The sequence below is a fragment of the Phascolarctos cinereus genome, unplaced genomic scaffold, assembly GCF_003287225.1.
Source record: "Phascolarctos cinereus isolate Bilbo 61053 unplaced genomic scaffold, phaCin_HiC Scaffold_4;HRSCAF=312, whole genome shotgun sequence".
NCBI classification, from domain to species: domain Eukaryota; kingdom Metazoa; phylum Chordata; class Mammalia; order Diprotodontia; family Phascolarctidae; genus Phascolarctos; species Phascolarctos cinereus.
In genome coordinates this window covers 676,457,909-676,477,657 of record NW_027555847.1, presented here as the reverse complement: position 1 = coordinate 676,477,657, position 19,749 = coordinate 676,457,909, and the positions used below count along the sequence as shown (strand labels likewise).

The window sequence follows — 19,749 nt, the reverse complement described above, 5'->3', positions numbered from 1 at the left end:
AAATCCAAACAGAACTAAAGATGTTTGATACAATTATAAATTCTGTGACCTAAGGCTTAATTAAGTCTGTTAGGCCAACCTTAATGCTGTTACAACCATTTCTCTACTTCTTCCTTTCAGGGCAAATCCCTCTAACCATCACTCTTCAGCCTTCAGCCTGAGCCAGGTGTCTCCCTTAGAGAAAAAGTTTTACGATTTGGCTCAGTTTTACTATCATGGCTCAGAAAACCTCAGTTACAATTTTTTTTTAACATAATCAATCTTGTTGCTACAATACTCCAGCACCTCTGCACTACTATAACAGGATGCAAATATGAAAGATTTTTACTGTTTTCAATCTAAATTGGTAGGCAATTTCACATCCTAAGCAACTAAGTAAATGAGTTCTTGGGTTTGCTACCTCCTTGCCTAGTAGTTATGATATGGGGTAACATTCTCCTAAAGGGGAAATTAAGACAAAGATGCAAAAATTTTCTAATAAGACAAAGATGTAAAAGTTTTCTATTTAAATGGAGTAGTAAACTTCGAGAAAACAACAGGATCAGATTGTTTTCTCTAAGAACTAGAATGTATAAATATATATAATTGGCTTCCAAATGTTTCTAATGGGATAATCCATTTTAAAAATTGGATTAAGGATTCTACATATAAAATTGCATAGATAACTGTAAAGAGGGTGAAACTGTTTTCCTATTTGGAGTATCTATTTGATAATTTGGAGACAGAAGGAACATTAATCAAAAATTTTTTTAAATACACAAACAGAAGGGCCCATTTTACAAGTCAGGAACTCAAAAATTCTTTTTAAAAATTCTTCCTTTAGCCTGTCAATAGTAGTTTCCATATCAGGTGTAGCATTTAAGTAAAGAAAGAAAAGGCAAATGACATGCAACAAATGAAATTCTCTGAATTGTGGGTTCTTAATTTGATGTTCTTCTCACAGTTCTATTGTTATTAAGATGAGAACCATAAGGCTTGAACTGGTTTTTACCACATGAACTACTTTTTGGAATTGTGTTGAGTCTTGTTACTGGCAGACTTTAGCAAAATTATCTAGAATTCTCTGCAAATAACTTGGAACAAGAAAAGCAAATCTATTTAGAAGAAGCTCCTTTCAGAGCTACCCTGAGAACAAGGCCTATTCCAGAACGTCCAAGAGAAAATATTTCCAGGGACCAGATGACTACATGGGACATCTGGGATCCAAAATGAAAAGCGCTGAGTAAGTGGACATTGGGAGTGAGTTACCAGGATACAAGAAGAACTGATGTTACTTAATACTGATGATCATTATTGCATTACTTTGGCCTTTTATTTCACGGTGCTTATGCTTGCTGAGTTTTCTTGGTTGTCCTTGGTGAGTCCTCCAAGGAGTTTGAATCTCTCACTTGAAATTGACAAGTTGGCTCAGGCCAAAAGTGAATCTACTTCCTCCCTCTAGACTGAGGTTGGTTCTGTAGCCCGAATGGCTTTATGGTTTTTAGATATCCTTACTGCAACTCAGGGACAAGCTTGTGTTATGATCAGTCAGGCTTGTTGTTCTTAAATTGACCAGTCAGGAGAAATTGTGACGAGCCTACATAAGATCCAATGCGTTACAGCAGAAACACAACTATGGGCCCAGGATGACTCGTGGTGAAATCCATCTCGATTCACTTGGCTGCAGGAAAATGGCCTGTTAGTTATCCTTGGTAAGTGGGCTTTTCTGCCCTGTGTCTTATTTTTTTCTTAAGGCTTTGCCTTAACAGCTGTGTTAAAGCCTGTTCCAGACTAGCCTCAGAAAAGCTTACAATAATACACACTGAGGATATTTACTATATTAAAAATCTTATAGAATTAGCTTAAAGATAAGTGATCTGTGGGAGACATGACTCCCACAGATCAGAGTGGGGAACTGACAAAATCAAACTGATTCCACTTTGTAACTGATTCTGTTCCATACTAATCACTGACATTTTATATAACTGTTCAAGTCATGTTTGTCTCTGAGTTCAGTTCAGAAGGCCATAAGTTCAGAAGTTTAGTCTTCCTGTAAATCACTGCTCTATCTTTATGTCAAGGAGACCTGTTATCTCTGTACCATTAGCTGTCCTTGCAAGCATACAGGTGGACACAACCAATCAGCTTTCTCCTAGCAACAGGGAAGAAAATCTCTTCCCTTCCACCAACAGAAATCAGATGACAATCCTACATTCTATGTGCTGTTCTATTTTTATTCACTTTCCCTAAACTATAAGAAGTCCTGTAAACTCCACTTCAGGGTGGTCTTTTGGCTTGCTGAGGAGCTAAAGACCCCTTTTACTGGCAAGTGCTAGCCTTACTAATAAAATGAATGTGCTCAGAACTTTGTTGTCTCAGTTTACTTTAATTTCAATTGTAGCATCTGCTTGAATACCTTCAACTAACACATTCAACTCTTAATGCTACCTGGTGCCTCGAAAAGTTTTACATGCAGGCCCTGCCTCCAGGTCTGAAGGTTCTTCCCTTCCACCTCCACCCCCCATTCTTGGAATTCTTAGCTATCTGGCTTGGCTCTGAGGATGCCTCTTTACAGGACCTCTAACTCTTCCCGATTCCAGCAGTTATCCATGTTTTCTCATGCTCCTAAAAGTTACTTTGTATATACTTACCTATGCATGTTATATCTTCCCTATTAAAGTTAAATAGGAAAGATGATTTCATTGTCTTCCTATCCCTACTACCCAGCACAGTGCCTTGTGACTATGATAATAATAACTACTAACATTTATATGGCACTCACTTTGTCCCAAACACACTGCGCTAAGTGTTATACAATCATGTACATAGTAAGTGCTTAATAAGTGTATGCTGAATTAAAGGTCACTTCCAGCTTCTTAAAGTAAAAAATTTACATCCTCAGAACTTAATTATCATTAAGTAGGGCAACAGGGGAAAGTTTTAAGGAAGCAGATAACAACAATAATGATAATGATAAGTGACATTTACAGCGAGTTTTAAGGTTTGGAAAGAGCTATACCTAAGTTATCTCATTTGAGCCTCAAGACAACCCCATAAGGCAAGTTCTACAGGGATTACCATCCCCATTTTACAGGTGAAGAAACTGGGGCTCCAAGAGGTTAAACAATTTGCCCAAGGTTGCCTTGCTAATAAGTGTCAGAAATGGAAAAGTATTCCTAATCTTTTTGGGGGGGGGCAATTGGGGTTAAGTGACTTGCCCAGGGTCACACAGCTAATAAGTATCAAGTGTTTGGTCTAAGGCCGAATTTGAACTCAGGTCCTCCTGACTTCAGGGCCACTGCTCTATCCACTGCACCACCTAGCTGCCCCTGAAGTATTCCTAATCTTGAGGCAGCTAGATGGCTCAGTGGATAGAGCACTGGGCCTGGAGTCAGGAAGACCTGAGTTTAAATCTGGCCCCAGACACTTACTGGCTATGTGACCCTGGCCAAGTCACTTAACCTGCTTGTCTCTGAAGAAGGAAATGGCAAACCACTCCACTACCCTTACCAAGAAAATTCCATGAATGGCACTGACATGACATGGTACATGAGATGTTGAAGAGTTAGCCACAACTAAACAATTGAACAACAACATTCTTAATCTTAGAACTGTGGTTTTTCTACTATACCACACCATATGGTCTCTGGAACCATACAGAATACATGCGCTCCCTCTTCCCGATAACAGCTCTTCAGATATTTGAAGATAGTGACTATGACCCCCATAAACATCTTCTCCAGGATCAACCTCCCTGATTCTTTTAGTCTTTCTTCATCCATCAGGGTTGAGTCTTTTCACCATCTTCTAGACATGTACCAGTTAGCCTGCATAACAAAGGAATTAAGCAACTAAAAAGATTCATCTGATGGCCTTGTGAAAACACCATGGAATGTTGGACCTGAAAAGACCCTTAGAGATCATCTAGTCTACCCTTACATTTTAGAAGGAAAACCAAGGTTCAAAGTGGGACAGTTATTGTCAAAAGTCACACAATGGCATAACAAGGCCCAGAACCCAGATAAGTCTCCTGATTTCCAGTTCTATACCCTTTGAAATACAAATTCAAAATTCAATTTTACTTTTCCTTTGTAAATTTCATCCTCCTCTCCCCCAAAAACTAGAATCAAGAAATACTTGTTAATTCATGATTCATATATTTCACTTCAAGGTCTTTAATATCAAAGGACAGAGGCAACACCTAAGAGATGAGTGATGTCACAGCAGAGACTTACTGAGAAGGAAGAGAACCATTCATTGTCCCAGAAGCCAAAGCAAGAGAGAAGTACTCAGCAGGAGCAGGTGATTAACAATGTTACAAGCTTTCAAGAAATCAAATAAGATGAGAACTGAGAAAAAGCCACTGACTTTAGAAGTTAAGTGATTATCAGTCACCTTGGTGACAGCAACTGCAGCCAAGTGGTAGGATCAGAAGCCAGAGGTTTCAAGGGATTGAGAAATGATGGAAAGTGATGTGAAGTCAGAGGCCCTTTCCAAATCTTTATCCCTCATTTTTTTCCCAACCAACTAGACGTTCTTTAGTAATAATGGAAAGAAAAAAAAATGAACTTTTTTGAGTACCTTCACCAACCTGATCCTCAGTTTTCTCATCTGTAAAATGGGAATAACTGCATTTTCACCACCTAACTTACCGAATTACTGAGAGGAAAGCATTTCCTAAACCTTAAATATGAGTTATTTATTATTATTATTATTATTATTATTATTATTATTAGGTAAGGACATCAGTATATCCCTTCTACCTCCAGAGTTTTTTACTTGGAGTTTGTGAATTAAAAAGAAAAGTTTTTTATAACTTTATTTCAATATAATCAGTTTCTTTTGCAACCTTATGCACTGCATTTTATGAAATTAAATTTATTAATTTAAAAATATTCTGCAAAGGGGCAAGTATCTACAGGTTTCACTAGACTACTATTATGATTCAAATCAAGGGAAACTGAGGTACAAAGTTCTCAGCAGTTCAATTTATTGGTAAAGCTAACCATAACCAATAAAAAAAAAGGGGGGGGGAGGTCTCAGCTCCTCAGCAAAAAAAAAAAAAGGACCCTACATGAGGACAGATAGATCATTTTTACAGACAAAAGGAGATCCAAAAACTAGAAGGCAGCATCATGGGTGGAGAGAACAATACTATTGGTTACAAAGTCTGAAGCATTACAGGTGTGGGGTGACAATATAATTGGCCAGAAATCAGGAATTCAGACTAGCAACAGCCCCTCCTTCCATCTTGTCACCATGGAAAAGCTCACTGGTGGTGTCCACCTGCATAGCTAGTTAGTGTCACAGGGCTAACACACCAGACTTTCTGGAAGGACTGTCAGTGTAACAGAGAAAGCAGACCAGACTCATTGGCATCCACTTGCATCCTTCAAGGACAGTAGATTTCCTTGACACAAGAATATAACAATAATTACCAGGAAAACTGAACTTCTAAACTTAATTAACTCAGAGAAGAAAGCTGAACTTCTGAACTTAACTCAGAGACAAAGAAATGTGACTCAGGCAATATTACAAAACATTGGTGGTGATATAAAATAGAATCAATTACAAAAAAGAGACAATATCAATTTGATTTTCCCACTACCAAAAGGGTCTAGGACACAAAAAAGGTTAACAACCCCTAGTCCAGCACTAAGATTTTATTCTATTCTCCATTTAGTAACCATGCAACTGGAAAAGGAATCTCTGCCTTCTGCCTCTAACTTGCTATTAAGATCTGGGGTGGTTATTCTCTCTTCTCAATCTTGATTACCCCATTTGTAACATGCATGGGTTGGACTCAATAATCTTTAAGGCTGTTCCCATTTCTAAACATTCTACGGTACTAAAGCATGACATGAGCAGCCTGTATTGGTTTCAAAGGCCCTCCACAATCTGGCTCATCTTACCATCTTTCCAACATTACAGCCAAATCTGTCCCTGTTCCCTAATACTCACCAAACATTCCAGCCCTAGCCTCCTCATCATCCATCTCATTCCTGGAGAGCAGAATGCTCATCACTCTTTCCTTCTCAAAAAGTTTCACTTTGCCCAAATTCTTCAAAGTTCAGCCCAAGTTGCACCTCCTCAGGGAAACCTCCCAGAAATCTGCAGCTCAATAAATTCATTCCTCCCACACCATTTCACACATTTCAACCTACCATTCACTAAGTTTTATAGCAAATCCCTTCTGGAAAACAACAAAAGCTGGTTTGAGAGGGTGAAACTGGAGAAGAAAAAGTCAACAACTCTTGGGCATAGTTTCCTCATTTGTAAAATAAGGTCCCAGGAAAAGGTGTGGTGCAGTGGCAAAAGTGATAGATTTGGATGGAATCAGTCAGTCCAGGTTCAAATCCTGGCTGTAACACTTAGAATCATAAAACCATAAATTTCAAGCTGGACAGAATCTTAGAGCACCTATTTCAACCCCTTCATTTTACAGAAGAGGAAACCAGGGTCCAAAGAGACAAAATTATTTGTCAAGCTCACAAGTTGGTAAGAATAGAGTAGGCATTAGAAATGCAAAAAAAAAAAAAAAAAAAACACCTACTGCTCTCCAGGAGCTCACAGTCTAATGAAGAAGACAACATAGAAAAAAACTAGGTCAGGGCAGCTAGGTGGCACAGTGGATAGAGCACCAGCCCTGAAGTTGTCAGGAGGACCTGAGTTCAAATCTGGCCTCAGACCAAACTGCAAGTCACTTAAAAAGAAGGACAGAAAGAAAGAAAGAGAGAGAGAGAGAGAGAGAGAGAGAGAGAGAGAGAGAGAGAGAGAAAGAGAGAGAGAGAGAGAGAGAGAGAGAGAAAGAAAGAAAGAAAGAAAGAAAGAAAGAAAGAAAGAAAGAAAGAAAGAAAGAAAGAAAGAAAGAAAGAAAGAAGCAACTAGGTCCAAGCAAGACATACACAAGATAAACTGAAGATAATCAACAGAGGGAAGGCATAAGAATTATGGAGCATCAGGAAGGGCTTCTTGCAGAAGGTGAGACCTTAGCTGAGACCTGAAGAAAGCCAGGGTAATCAGCAGACAGAGATGAGGAGGGAGAGAGAATTCCAGCATTCTCTAGCCAGAGAAAATGCCCGGAACTGGGAGACGGAGTATCTTGCTGGAGAACAGCAAGGAGGCCAGCATCACTGGATTATAAGGTACAAGGAGGGAGAATAAGGGGTAAGAGGACTGGAAAGGTAAGAAGGGTCAGACTATGAAGGGCTTTAAAAACAAAGGATTTTCTGTTTGGTCATGGAGTTAGCAGGGAGCCACTGGAATTTAACGAATGGAGGGTGGAAGAGGGAAAGAGTAAAATGGTCAGACGTGCTTTAGGAAGATCAATTTGACAGCTGAGTAGAAAATGGACTGAAGCATGGAGACACTTGTGGCAGGAAGTCCAACCAGAAGCCTAATGCAATAGTTCAGGTAGGAGGTAATAAGGGCCTGAACCAGAGCAGTGACAGTGATAAAGGAGAGAACGGGGAGTACATCAGAGATGTTAGAGTGGAAACTACAAGACTTGGCAACAGACTGGATGAGGGGGGGAGGAGACAATGAAAATGAGGAGTAAGGATGACACACAGGTTGTCTCCGGGGTGACTGGAAGGAAGGTCATACCTTTGACAGTAAAAGAAAAATTAAGAAAAGGGAAGGGTTTGGGGGAGAAAAAGTTCTGTTTTGAGATGTTGAGTTTAAGATATCTAGGAGACAACCAGTTAAAGATCTCCAATAGGCAGTTGGAAATTAGAGACTAGAGGTCAGGGCTAGTTAAGTAAATCTGAGAATCATCAGTATAATGAAAATTTAATCCATAGAAGCTGATGAGATCACCAAGAAAAATAGCATAGAGGGAAAAGAGAAGAGGGCCCCCAAAGAGAGCAGAATCTTGGAGGGTACCCATGGTATTTAATAATTTGTGGCCTGAATGAAGATCCAGCCAAGGAGTGGCTGGACTGGCAGGAGGAGAACCAGGGAAGAGCAAGGCCATAAATACTTAGAGGGAAAAGAATATCAAGGAGAAGTGGGTGATAACAATATCAAAGGCTACATACTCTAGAAGAATGAGGATTGAGAAAAGGCCATCAGAATGCGCAATTATGAGGTCACTGGAATCTCTCCAGAGAACAGTTTCAGTGGAATGATAAGCTCAGAAGAAAGACTACTGAAAGGTAAGAGAGTGTAGACACCAATTAAAGACAGCCTTCTCCATGAGTTTAGCCCAAAAAAGGGGAAAAGATATGGGAAGATAGCTAATGGGGATGGCTGGATCAAGTGAGTTTCTTGTTTGTTTGTTTTGTTTTTTGCTAGGCAGTGGGGTTAAGTGACTTGCCCAGGGTCACACAGCTAAATGTCAAGTGTCCGAGGGCAGATTCAAGTGAGGGTTTCTTGAGGATTGGGGGAGACATAAGCATGTCTATAGGCAGCAGTTAAGTAGCCACTAGAGGAAGAGAGATTTGAGGATTAGTGAGAGATGGATGAAAGACAGAATGGTCAACCTGCTGAAGTAATATAGCAGATGCTCAGAAAATAGTTGATAATGAGTATATCCCAAGCCAAAGTTTTTAAAACCAGGTATCAAGAGTTAAGATTTTGTTTAAAAAGAAATTAGCAGCCAATAAATAAAAACCATATGAATGAAACCAGCTTATCTAGATCTTTCTCAACCCACAGCTCTGAGTTTCCTGAAAGTATATTTCATTCTGAAGCAAAGTACTTTTAATAACATCAAGAAAGTTTCAGTTCTTCAGCACCGTCTAACCAAAGACTCCCCTTCCCACCAGCCCCCTGGCTATTATCTATTGTTAGAAAGAAAGAGATGGAAGTACAGTTTAAAGTTCCTACTGCAGAAAGACAGAAAAACACTTTTCCTTCAGTTTGGTCCTCCCAGTTATCCTATCTAGTCTAGAAGCAACTTAGAATTGGCTCAAAGAATAGTCAGTCACAGAATATCAGAGTTGGGAGGGACTTTAGAACACAGAAAATGGCTAACAAATGTTTTGCATGACTATAGATATAATGGGTCTTGCATTTTTTGCCTTCTCAATGGTTGGGGGAAGGATAGAGTGAGGGAAAGAATTTGGAATTGAAAATAAAATAAAAATTGTATTATTAAAAAAAACAAAAAACAATATGGAGAGTATTAGAGCCAAAAGAAATCTTAGATCATCCAACCCAAATCCTTCACTTTACAGATGGGGAAATGAGGCCCAGAGAGGGGGTGTGACTTGCCTATTGTCTAACACAAATTACAGAAACCAAATCCCAATCCAGTTCTATGCTCTGAGAAACTCAGAACTTCTTAAGGTTAGGGGAGTCCTAAGGAAACAGAAAAGTTCTAATAGTTACTAGTTTTCTTTTCAAAAGAAAGCATTTTGCAAACTTTAAGAGCCCTATGTAAATGTGAGTTACTATTGCTATTCATAATTATTAAAAAAGCTCTTTAGAACCGTTTACCAAAGGAAATGAAGTACTTTCTGAGCAATCCCATTTTTTAAAAAAGTTGTCCTTTAATAAGATTTTGCAACTGACAGACCCTTTATCCCAACTTTTAGTACAGAAAATATGGTCAGAGAAATTATGTGCAACTGAGTTGGCCTCAAAAAGAACACAGAAAAAATTTAAGCACATCTCTTTTGAAGTGCAAATAGCCAAATGGGTTTAAGCCCAGCCAGAAATAAAAGTACAAAAGTATCTAGCAACTCTTTTGAAATACAAATACGTCAACAGAGTTAAACCCAGGAGTCATTCTCACCTAATCAGCAACTACAAAAATTGGAAAATTTGCCTAAAATGCAGAAATTTGTCTAAAATACCAGGAATCCCGGGCAGTTTTGCAGAGAGGAAGCAAATATTCACGCAGCATTTTTCTAACTCAAAAAATATTTTTAGGCCAGAAGGTGTAAAGTGCAAAAATTATGATCCTCATATTAAAGAGGAAAATGAAGCTTGGAGAAATTAAGTGACCTAAGAGTTGCAGCCAGCATTCAGAGCCAGATCTTCCAGGGCCAAGTTCAGTGTTATGTAGCATACACTGGGCTGCCTCCAAGGAAGGAAGCCTCTAGAGAGATTTCATCTGAAGACTTGGATTTGAGACCCAGCTCTGCAACAACTGCAGCAGCTACCTCTGGGGCAAGTCACTTCAGCTCATGATAAAGCAAGGGAATTGTTATAGGTGATCTCTAAGGTCCTTCCATTCTAAGATCCTATGATGTATAAAAGGCAATAAACAAGTTAAGGAGCTGGAAATGAGCTTATTTAGCATAGTCAAGCAATAGCTACATTAAAAAAAAAACCCAACAACAACACTTCAAGTCCCAGCCACAGCTGATGTGGAAGGAGGTAGTAATTAGCAAAGTCTTACAGCTCTCAAGGCTTCTGAGGAACAAACCCACAACCAAGATAGCGTCTAGGGCTGGGTCTCTGGAAAAGGTGGGGGTGGGGAGGGGGGCTTGGAGCCTCAAAGAATAAAGCCAGAGGATATTAAAACAACACTGTCAATATTCACCAAGAGCGCTAGAGCTCCTGGAGCCAACCCTACAATTTGAAAGCATAGACACGAATCTTTATTTAAAGAATTACCTGACACTTCTTCGGTCAACAAATGATGAAGGTATTTGTTCATGGACGGCTTCCAGATTAGTAACTTGGGTTCTGCCTCGCCCCAGAGAACCACACACCACACTAGCAGCTGACCTATGGGTCTCCAGTATTCATTCAGCTGTTCCAGAGCAGTTAAAATAATTACAAGGAAGAGGAGGGTACAGTCAGTCACTGGCTCCCCTCCACCTACCCTCATTAACTCTTTAAACACATTCAGTACCTAGAGAGCAAGTATCGGCCAGTATGCTGGCTCTGAGGAAGTGCGGGGCTGAATTCAGAAAGAAGACCCTTCAGAAAAAGAAATGCTTTGCATACAGTTTAGTTCTGATTGGGAAGGAGTGGCCTTCAGAAGCACATCTGCTTCACGGGGGGGAGCTTTAAGTGAATGGAGACAGGAAAGTGCTTTAAGCTTTTAAAAATTAGAAACTGAAGAGATTCTCCTAATCATCTGAGAGTTACTGTAGTTGGGAGGACGAACTACTGGGGTAAGTAAAGAGATTCATCTGGGGATTTTTGCCAAGTAGCACTTTAGGAAAACAAGTTTAATTGGACCAATTCTCTGGACAGAAGAGCAAGGGTAGGGTGAAGGGGCGGGGGAAGAGCACATTGTTCTTGGAGTCAGAGGTCCCTGGATCTGCAGCAAGGTTTAATAGCAGCTCTGGCAAAGTCACTTCCCTTTCTGGGTCTGTTTGGGGGAGAGATCTAGTAGGGCCCTAGAGATCCACCAGTCCAACTCTCATTTTAAAGCTAAGGTCCAAGAAAATAAGTGACCTGCCCAAGATCTTTCAGGCAGTAAGTAACCAAGAAAAGAATCAATCCAAGCCTGGCTTGTGAAGATCATTAGAGATAATGAACAGAAAGCACTTGACAAGCCTGAAATCTCTAAATCAGTTCTTTCTACATTGTATCTGCTACCTTGGACAAGTCATAGTCTCTCTGGGGCTGAAATTTCCTCAACTATAAAATGAGGATGCTGGACTTCTTCCCATCTGGCCTCTGGGGTCCCTTGAAGATCTACATCTGTGATTCTCTAACTTCTCAGGGTTTTTATGAGGAAATCACTTTGTAAATCAAGACGAAGCAGTACTCTTGACAGTAAAAGGAAAATTAGGAATCCGGGAGGACTTGGGGATGGGAGAAAGAAATAATGAGTTTAGTTTGGGACATATTCACCTTAAATGTCTAGAGTACATCCAGTTCAAGATTTCCAACAGGCAGTTGGAAATTTGAGACTGGAGATCAGTGTTGGGTAAGTAAATCTGATAATCATCAGCATAGGGAAAATTGAATCCACAGAAGCTGATGAGATCACCAAGAAAAGTAGTATAGAGAGAAAACAGAACTCTGAACGGAGATCAAGCAGCCAATAAACATTTATTAAGCTCCTACTATGTGTCAGGTAATATGTTAATCACTGATAATACAAAAAAAGATAAAAGACCATCACTGCTGTCAAGGAGCTCATGATCCAGTGGGGTAGACAAATAAATACATACAAATAAGCTACATACAGGATAAATAGGGAATAAATAAGAGGGAAAGCATTAGAATTAAAAAGGGTTGGGAAAGGCTTCCTGTAAAAGGTAGGATTTTAGTTGAGACTTAAAGAAATCCAGGGAGGTGAGTAATTAGAGTGGGGAAAGGAGAATGTTCCTGGAATGGGAGACAGAGAGAAAGAGAATGCCCAAAGCTGAGACCCTAAGTCTTTTGTTCATGGAATAATAAGGAGGCCAGTGTCACTAAATCAAAAAATACCTGGATGAGTACAAGGTGTAAGAAGGCTGGAAAGGTAGGAGGCAGGCTAGGTTATGAAGAAATTTAAACCCCTGACGATTCCGTACTTGATCCTTACTGAGTAGGGAGGGTGTGACGTGATCAGATCTGCACTTTAGGAAAAGCACTTTGGTGGCTGAATGATTGGGGGGTGGGGGGGAGTTTTAAGATGTCTACTGACATCCAGTATGAGATGTCTGAAAGGCAACTGGAGACTCAAGACTGGACAGTAAACAGAGAGGTGGGTTTGAGAATTATCAGCATAGAGTCTGTACTTAAATTTATTGGGTGCTGAAGAGATCAACAAGTGAAGTAGTTTAAAGAAGGGAGCCCAGGACAGAACTTTGTGGGACACCTATAGTCAGGGGGTGAGGTCTAGATTAGGATTCCACAAAAGAGACTGAGAAGGAGCATTCTGATAGGAGAAGCAGGAGAAAGAGGTGTCCTAAAAACCCAGAGAAAAGAATATCAAGGAGGAGATGGTCATCAACAATGTCAAAGGCTACAGAGAGGTCAAGGAGGATGAGGATTGAGAAAAAGCCACTGGGTTTGGCAATTAAGAGATCTTAGTAACTTTGGAGAGCAGTTTTAGTGACATTATGAGGTCAGAAACAAAATTACAAGGAGTTAAGAAGAGTGAGAGGAGAAAAAGCGGAGACACCTATTCCATATAGCCTTTTCAAGGAATTTAGCCACGAAGAAAAGAAATAAAGGAAGACAGTCATCAAGGATAGAAGGATTAAGTGAGAGTTTCTTGAGGATGGGGGCAGACATGAACATGTCTGTAAACAGCAGAGAAGTAGCCAGTAGACATGAAGAAATTGAAAGAGGAATAAAGTGGGAATGGTAATGGGGGCAGTCTGTTAAAGGAGACAAGACATAATGGGATCCCTTCAGCAGGTAAAAGGGTTATTAACCTTGGAAAGGAGTAAGGCCACCTTATATGAGACAGCGGTGGAGGAGAGAGTGGCAGAAGGTACCTGAGTGATAGGAGAGGAAGAGGAGTTCACAGCTAATGACCTGCATTTTTTCTGTAAAATATGAGGCAAGGTTCTCAGATGAGAAGGCAGGGAGCCATGAGAGGTTTGAAGAGGGATGAAAAAGTTTGGAAGCGCTACTATGGAGAGTGAGATAGTGATTTGATGAAGGAGGTATAGTAGGATTGTCTAGCAGCAACGGCCCAGTTGAAGTTGTGCAACAAAAATTTGTAGTGCACCCAGTCACAATGGTGCCTTGATTTTCTCCACCTTTGTTCAGTGGTATGTGTATAGGAGCAAAGGCAGGACGGATGACAGGAGTGATCCAAGGCTGATGGTAACAATTCAAGACTGAAGCTTATCAGGGCACAATCAATAAAATGATCTGGGGGCTAGGGACTCAAGAGAAAAGGACAGTGTAGAGTTGAACTGCTTCACCAAGTGGTCAAGATGGGGGAAAGAGTGACAAGTGTAGGGCACATGGCCTAGGAGAGAACTGAAATGTCAAGGGATTAGAGGTCATAGTGTAGACAAATAAGGTTTGGAATGGAAAGGGAGAGGTGGAAAGTCAACAAATTACAGTTAGATATGAGGATTCTGGAATTCTTGAACACAAGAAGTGGTACATTTGTGGCTGATGGCAAGATCAAGGGTATGACCATCTTTACGCATGGCTGAGGTGGAATGGAGGAGAAAATCATGGAAAATGAGGAGGTTGAGGAAATGAATGGTTAGGGTTTCTGAGACAGTAAATGTGTGTGTTGAAGTCCCCTAATATGTGGTCAAGAATTGGCAAGAAAAGAAAAAAAACTGTGAGCTAACTCAATAAGGAAGGAAGGGAAATGATCTGGAAGTCTGTAGACCATAGCTACCAGGATTTTGATTGGGTGATAGAGATAAGCAGCAAGAACCTCAAAGGAAGAGAGGTTACTGAGTAATGGAGGTAGACAGAGAAGCTGGAAAAGAAAAGGAAAGAAGAAGTATTCCACCTCAACTAGTGACCTGAGGGGAATGAGGGAAGGTGCAGCCAGTACCAGAAAGAGTGGCCAGGGAGGCTGTGTCATTGGGTAGAGCCAGGTTTCAGTAGCAGCCAGAAGATGAAAGGAGTGGGAGAGGAAAAGATTTAGGATGAAAGGAAGTTCGTTGCCTATGAACAAGCATTCCAGAGGGTACAATGGAAGGAGAGGGTAGTGTTTGATTGGGACTTGTGGACTGTGGAGAAGGAAGGTGGAGAGGTTTGAAAGTAAAGAATCAAGTGGTGGAGGAAATGGAGTCAAATAGTTTAGATAGGAGGCCCCATTTCACTACTCTTCTCTCTAAAGGTTGGAGATTAGGCAGGAAACAGTACAGGGGTGGGGAACCTGCAGCCTTGAGGCCATATGTGCCCCTCTAGGTCCTCAACTGCAGCCCTATGACTGAGTCCAAGTTTTGCAGATTTGTTCTATGAAGTTTGGAATTCAGTCAAAGGGCTGCACTTGAGGACCTAGAGGGCCACACATGGCCTCAAGGCTGCAGGTTCCCCACCCCTGTATGGGAGATGAAAGTTGAACCTGCCCAGCAGGAGCAGGAAGCTCCATTCCCCACTGACTTTCCTTTTCCTCTTCTTCCCTCAAAAGACAGGCACAGCAGGAGACTGAAGGTCTGAAATCAAAAGGAAGGTTGCTCCTCTATGCACTGAAGGTTCTCCACATCCTGGTTGGGAGATCAGGCTGACAGTAGGAGGTGGGAGTTACCTTGTGCTGGCACAGAAAGAAGTCCTCCTGCCACCTTCCCAACAGAGATAAGAAATAGAAGGTGCTCAATTGGAGGAATGTCTGGTTCTTTTTCTCACCTGAAGCTGGAAATCAGGAGATACAGTAGGAAGTCTTAAAGCTCTCGGTTAATGGGGAAGTTGCTCTGGGGCAGATGGAAGACTGGGCCAGACCCTTGCAGTCTTACTTCAGGTGACATGTGCAGCAGAAGATGGAAAGCAGGAAATCAGAGAAGAAAGCTGGGAAAAACTCACTGTTAATAACAGTGGCCTGGATGAAAATTCAGCAAAGGAAACTGAGGAATGGTCAGACTGGCAGGAGGAGAACCAGGAGAGAGCAGGGTCATGAAAACGTAGAGGGAAGCCAATATCAAGGAAAAGAAGGTGATCAATACTATCAAAGGCTACAGACTGCTCTAGAAGGATGAAGATTGAGAAAAGGCCATCAGAATGGGCAATTAAGAGATCATTGGTATCTTTGGAGAGAGCAGTTTCAATGGAATGATGAGGTTGGAAGACAGAATGCTGAAAGAGAGTAGGAGGAGAAGTGGAGGTACCAATTGTAGTAGTCAGTCTTCTTGAGTTTAGCCAAAAAAGGGAGAAAAGATATGGGAAGATAGCTAATGGGGATGGCTGGATCAAGGGAGAATTTCTTGAGGACTGGGGGAGACATGGGTATGTCTGTAGGCAGCAGGTAAGGAGCCACTAGACATAGAGAGATTGAAGATTAGGAAGGGGAAGGATAGAGGGGAAAATCTGCTGGGGAAAATAGGATGGGATGGGATCATTTGTGCACATAGAGGTGAGCCTTGGCAAGGAGAAGGGGCACCTCTTCATGTGAGATGGGTAAAGGAGGAGACAGAGGCAGAGCCAAGTGATGTAAAATGAGATATACAGAAGAGGGAGCTCTCAATGAATGGCCTCAATATTTTCAGTGAAATATAAGTCAAGGATCTCAGATAAAAGGGAAAGGGAAGGGGCTCTCTTTCAAAATTTGAGCATGAAAAAAAGGTTTGGAAAAGCCACTATGGAGAGTGGGACAATGATTCAATTAGGGATCTGTAAAAGGATTGCCTTGCCCAGGAAAGGTCCAATAGAAAATGGATAACAAATTTGTAGTTATCAGCATGTTTTAATGATTTCCTACAGCTTCTTTGTTGTTGTTCAATTATCACCTCCAAGCAGATGACTCCCCAAACTATATATTCATCCCTATTCTCTCCTGAATTCCAACACCACATATTCAATTGCCTAGCGGACAATAATAATGTCCCATAGCCTCAAACTCAACATTCCCAAATAGAAATCATGACTTCCTTAAAACTGCCCTTCTCCCATTTCTGTTTAGGATACCACCACATTCCCAGTTACCCAAATCCATAAGCTTAGTGTCACTTTTGGCTCTTTCCTCTGCCCCAACATCCTACCAGTGGCTATATCCTATAGATTCATCCCCATAGTTCAAATCTGTCTTTTCCCCTCCATTCACAACTATCACCTAGTTTAGACTCTCATTTGCTTTCATGTGGACTAATATAATAGCCTCCTGGTTTATCTTTCTCTTTTTTTCCCCACTCCAGACTAATTTTCACAACACCAAATAATCTTTTAAAGCATAGTTCTGACCATATATGTCGCTTCTTTACAATGGTTCCCATTACTTTTATGCTAAGATGCAAAATCCTCAGCTTGAAGTCTAAGGCTCTCCCAAATCTGACTCCAAACTACTTTTCCAGCTTTATTTCATATTGTTTTACGATTCCACCAATTCAGACTACTTGCTAGCTGTTCTCCGAACGCTTCCGCACACAAACCATCCCACATGTCTGGATACTTGACCTTGAATTTCCCCTTGCCAGTATTTGAAAGCTCAGCTCTGATGCTGATTCCTCTGTGACCCTCCCAGGTGTTAGTGTTCTTGACCTCCTTTCACTTCCAATCTTGTACATGCTGTATTCTCCCCAGCAGAACTGAAACTCCTTTTGGCGTGGCAATGGGGCACAATGGATAGAATGCTAGACTTACACTTGGAAGACCTCGGTTCGAATCCTGCCTCCAACGTCTACTAGCTTTGTGACCATGAGGAAGTCAGATAGTATATATAAACCACTGTAAACATTAAAATGCTCTATAATATTAATTTATATCACCGACGGCAAGAACTGTCTTCTTTGTGGTTATCCCCAGTGCCTTAAGCACAGTAGGTGCTTAATTTATTAACCCGAAGCAGCCACTTGCAGATAACACATTTATGTCTGCAGTGTTTTAAAGTTTACAAAATGCTTTCCTCAAAATTACCTAGTTACAAATATGTAAATTCCAGCTAAGAGAGGTGAACTAATTTGCCCAGTGTCACACCACTAGAAAGCATCAAACCCAAAATTAAAAGCCAGGTCTCCTTCCTTCAAGTCCAGAGCTCTTTTCACTATTGTTAAGAAATGTCAAAACCAGTCACTGGCATTGTACTGCGATAGAATCAGAATTTCATTGACAGAAGGGACCTCAGAAATCAGTATTTTATGCAGCTACCTCATACTGCTCTAAATCAGCACAATGGAAAGGAGTCAAGCCAAGGAATCAGGAGACCTGGGTTTGCCACTGTGTGACCTTAAGTGAGTCAGGGATCGACTATGGAACTCAGCTGCACTGGCTATAAAATGAGAGTAGACTAGATGATCACTAAGATCCCTTCCAGCCGACACTCGCAGATTATGAACAAAAAATAGACTTTTCCTTTTTTCAGTCTTTAACAGATAGATTAATGCCAAACAGCACTTGTACCTGGGCTAACTGACTCAAAAGTAAGACACCTTAACAGTGAGCTGCTTTGCTTCCCACAAATCAGTCCCAGATACTGCACCCTGACTCCAGACCTGGGCACCAGGGAAACTGGCCGTCACTGTAAATCCATCACTATTACAGGCGGTCCTCAGCTTAGCAACAGGCTAGGTCCCAACAGTAAGTCCAGCTTTAAATTAGCAGTTTTATAACGGAACACATTTTCCCACAGAATAAAGTTTTGTAAATGGCAGTTCAGTTGTCAGGTCAGCCCACAAAAGCCCATTGAATTCAAAATGCAGTATGAACCCCACTCAGCAAACATAATCAGTCTGTAAGGGCACTGTTAATAGAGATATACAAATGGGAAAATCAGTCTCAATCTTGAAGATGCTTATTACCTTCTTGGTACAAAACAAAAAAACCTGGAGCTAAAAGGTACCTCGGGGGCATCTCGTCCAACTCATTAATCCATTCTACAATATTTCTGAGAAATGTTCATCTGGCCCCTGTTTAAAGGTCTCCAATGACAGCTGATTACACTGACGATGCTAATTGTTAAGGTTTTCCTTATAATTAGCTGAAATCTGTTTCCTGTAACTTCTATCCAGTGGTCCTAGTTCAGCTCTCCATGATAAAGCAAAATCATCCATATGCTAAAATTGTCATAGAACACATTAGTACTCCACAAGTTAGCCACTGGTAATACTACAACCACTTATAAACAAAAGGAGGCAAGGCAGATACCAGGAAAGAGGAAGTCAACAGATTGGCACCTTGTTTTTAGAGCCATAAGCCTATTTTCAGATGTGCTACTGGACCAATGTTAATAATTCTCAAGATCTCATTTGTGTCATATGCAGCAGAATGCATGTGTCATGCTTAATAATGGTTACCAGTTTTTAGGTATTATTAAACATGTGTTGTTAGTAATAAGGAACTGGTCATGGAGTTGGAAGTGTGGTTTATAGTACAAAGGTGACTGGTGTTTGTGAGTTAAAAGACTCTTAGTCCTAAATCTGCCAATAAATAAACAAGTAACTTTGGGCCTCCTCTCCCTCTCTGGGCAGTGTCCTCATCTTTCAAATGACCCTTCTGGCCTGATAGTCAATATTCTAGGTTCTAACATTCTGTAGTTTTATTTAGAGGTAACATCATTACCTCCTAGAGTTTAAAAAAAAAAAAGCAACACTCCAGCATCTTTAAATACTAATTTAACAAATATTTAGTAAGTACCTATTAAATGGCTAACCCTGTTGAGCAAGGACAGTGCCATGTGACAATGTATTCCATTTATAAAATTACCACCATATTTTATCACCTTAACATCCTTTACAATGGAAATAGCTATTATTAGCACCATCTTCAGATGAGGAAACTGAAGGCCAGAAGGGCTGTGTTCACAAACACACAGATTTAGTGGGGCTAGAACTCATGTCCACAGGCTCCTAAGTGAAGGATACCACACATAACATATGGTTCAGTGAGAAGATAACTAAAGTTGTAGTGAGAAAAGCTGTGATCTACCATCATCATCTCTACCATTTATTGTGTAATCTTAAGTCAATCGCTTTCCTCAATGGGCCTATGAAATAATCATCCCTGCTCTGCTAGTTTCACAGGAGTATTTCAACTAATCAACTAGCACTGTAAGGGGGAAATAAAATAAGTTTAGATAAGTCTCTACCTTCACAGACTTTAGTCTGATGAGATACTAGACAAATACACTTAGTTACCCATCATGTGCAAAACTCTACTGGGACTACTTAGAAAGATACAAAGAGACATCAAGCATGGGGCCCACTCACCCCCATTCCTCCTCCCCAGACCCCCACTGAGCTTACAGTCTAGTTAGGGAGACAACTGCACAAGTTCAACAGTGTTCAAAGGCTTCAAAAGCTCAAG

At 40.7% G+C, this 19,749-nt stretch overlaps 1 protein-coding gene and 1 long non-coding RNA gene across 7 annotated transcripts in view; one reads left to right on the top strand and one right to left on the bottom strand.

The window, feature by feature from the left end:
* The window catches only part of REXO1 (RNA exonuclease 1 homolog), a 112,997-nt gene that overhangs the window by 83,507 nt on the left and 9,741 nt on the right, over positions 1 to 19,749 (bottom strand). For 2 of the 5 annotated variants that reach the window (XM_078154126.1, XM_078154127.1), the window contains exon 1: positions 10,546 to 10,793. The exons of 2 other annotated variants lie outside the window; for them this stretch is intronic. In XM_078154126.1, coding sequence (XP_078010252.1) covers positions 10,546 to 10,762 — 217 coding nt within the window. In that variant the 5' untranslated portion in view covers positions 10,763 to 10,793. Of the gene's footprint in view, positions 1 to 10,545; positions 10,794 to 19,749 lie in introns of those variants that run through there. One more of the 5 variants, XM_078154128.1, reaches the window with a different exon arrangement.
* Positions 8,051 to 17,214, top strand: LOC110223359 (uncharacterized). 2 transcript variants are annotated; one of them, XR_002328678.2, is made up of 3 exons: positions 8,051 to 8,135; positions 14,933 to 15,450; positions 17,035 to 17,214. It is a non-coding gene; the product is annotated as an uncharacterized LOC110223359 (long non-coding RNA). The 2 variants fall into 2 exon arrangements; XR_002328677.2 differs by having other exon boundaries at positions 14,933 to 15,619.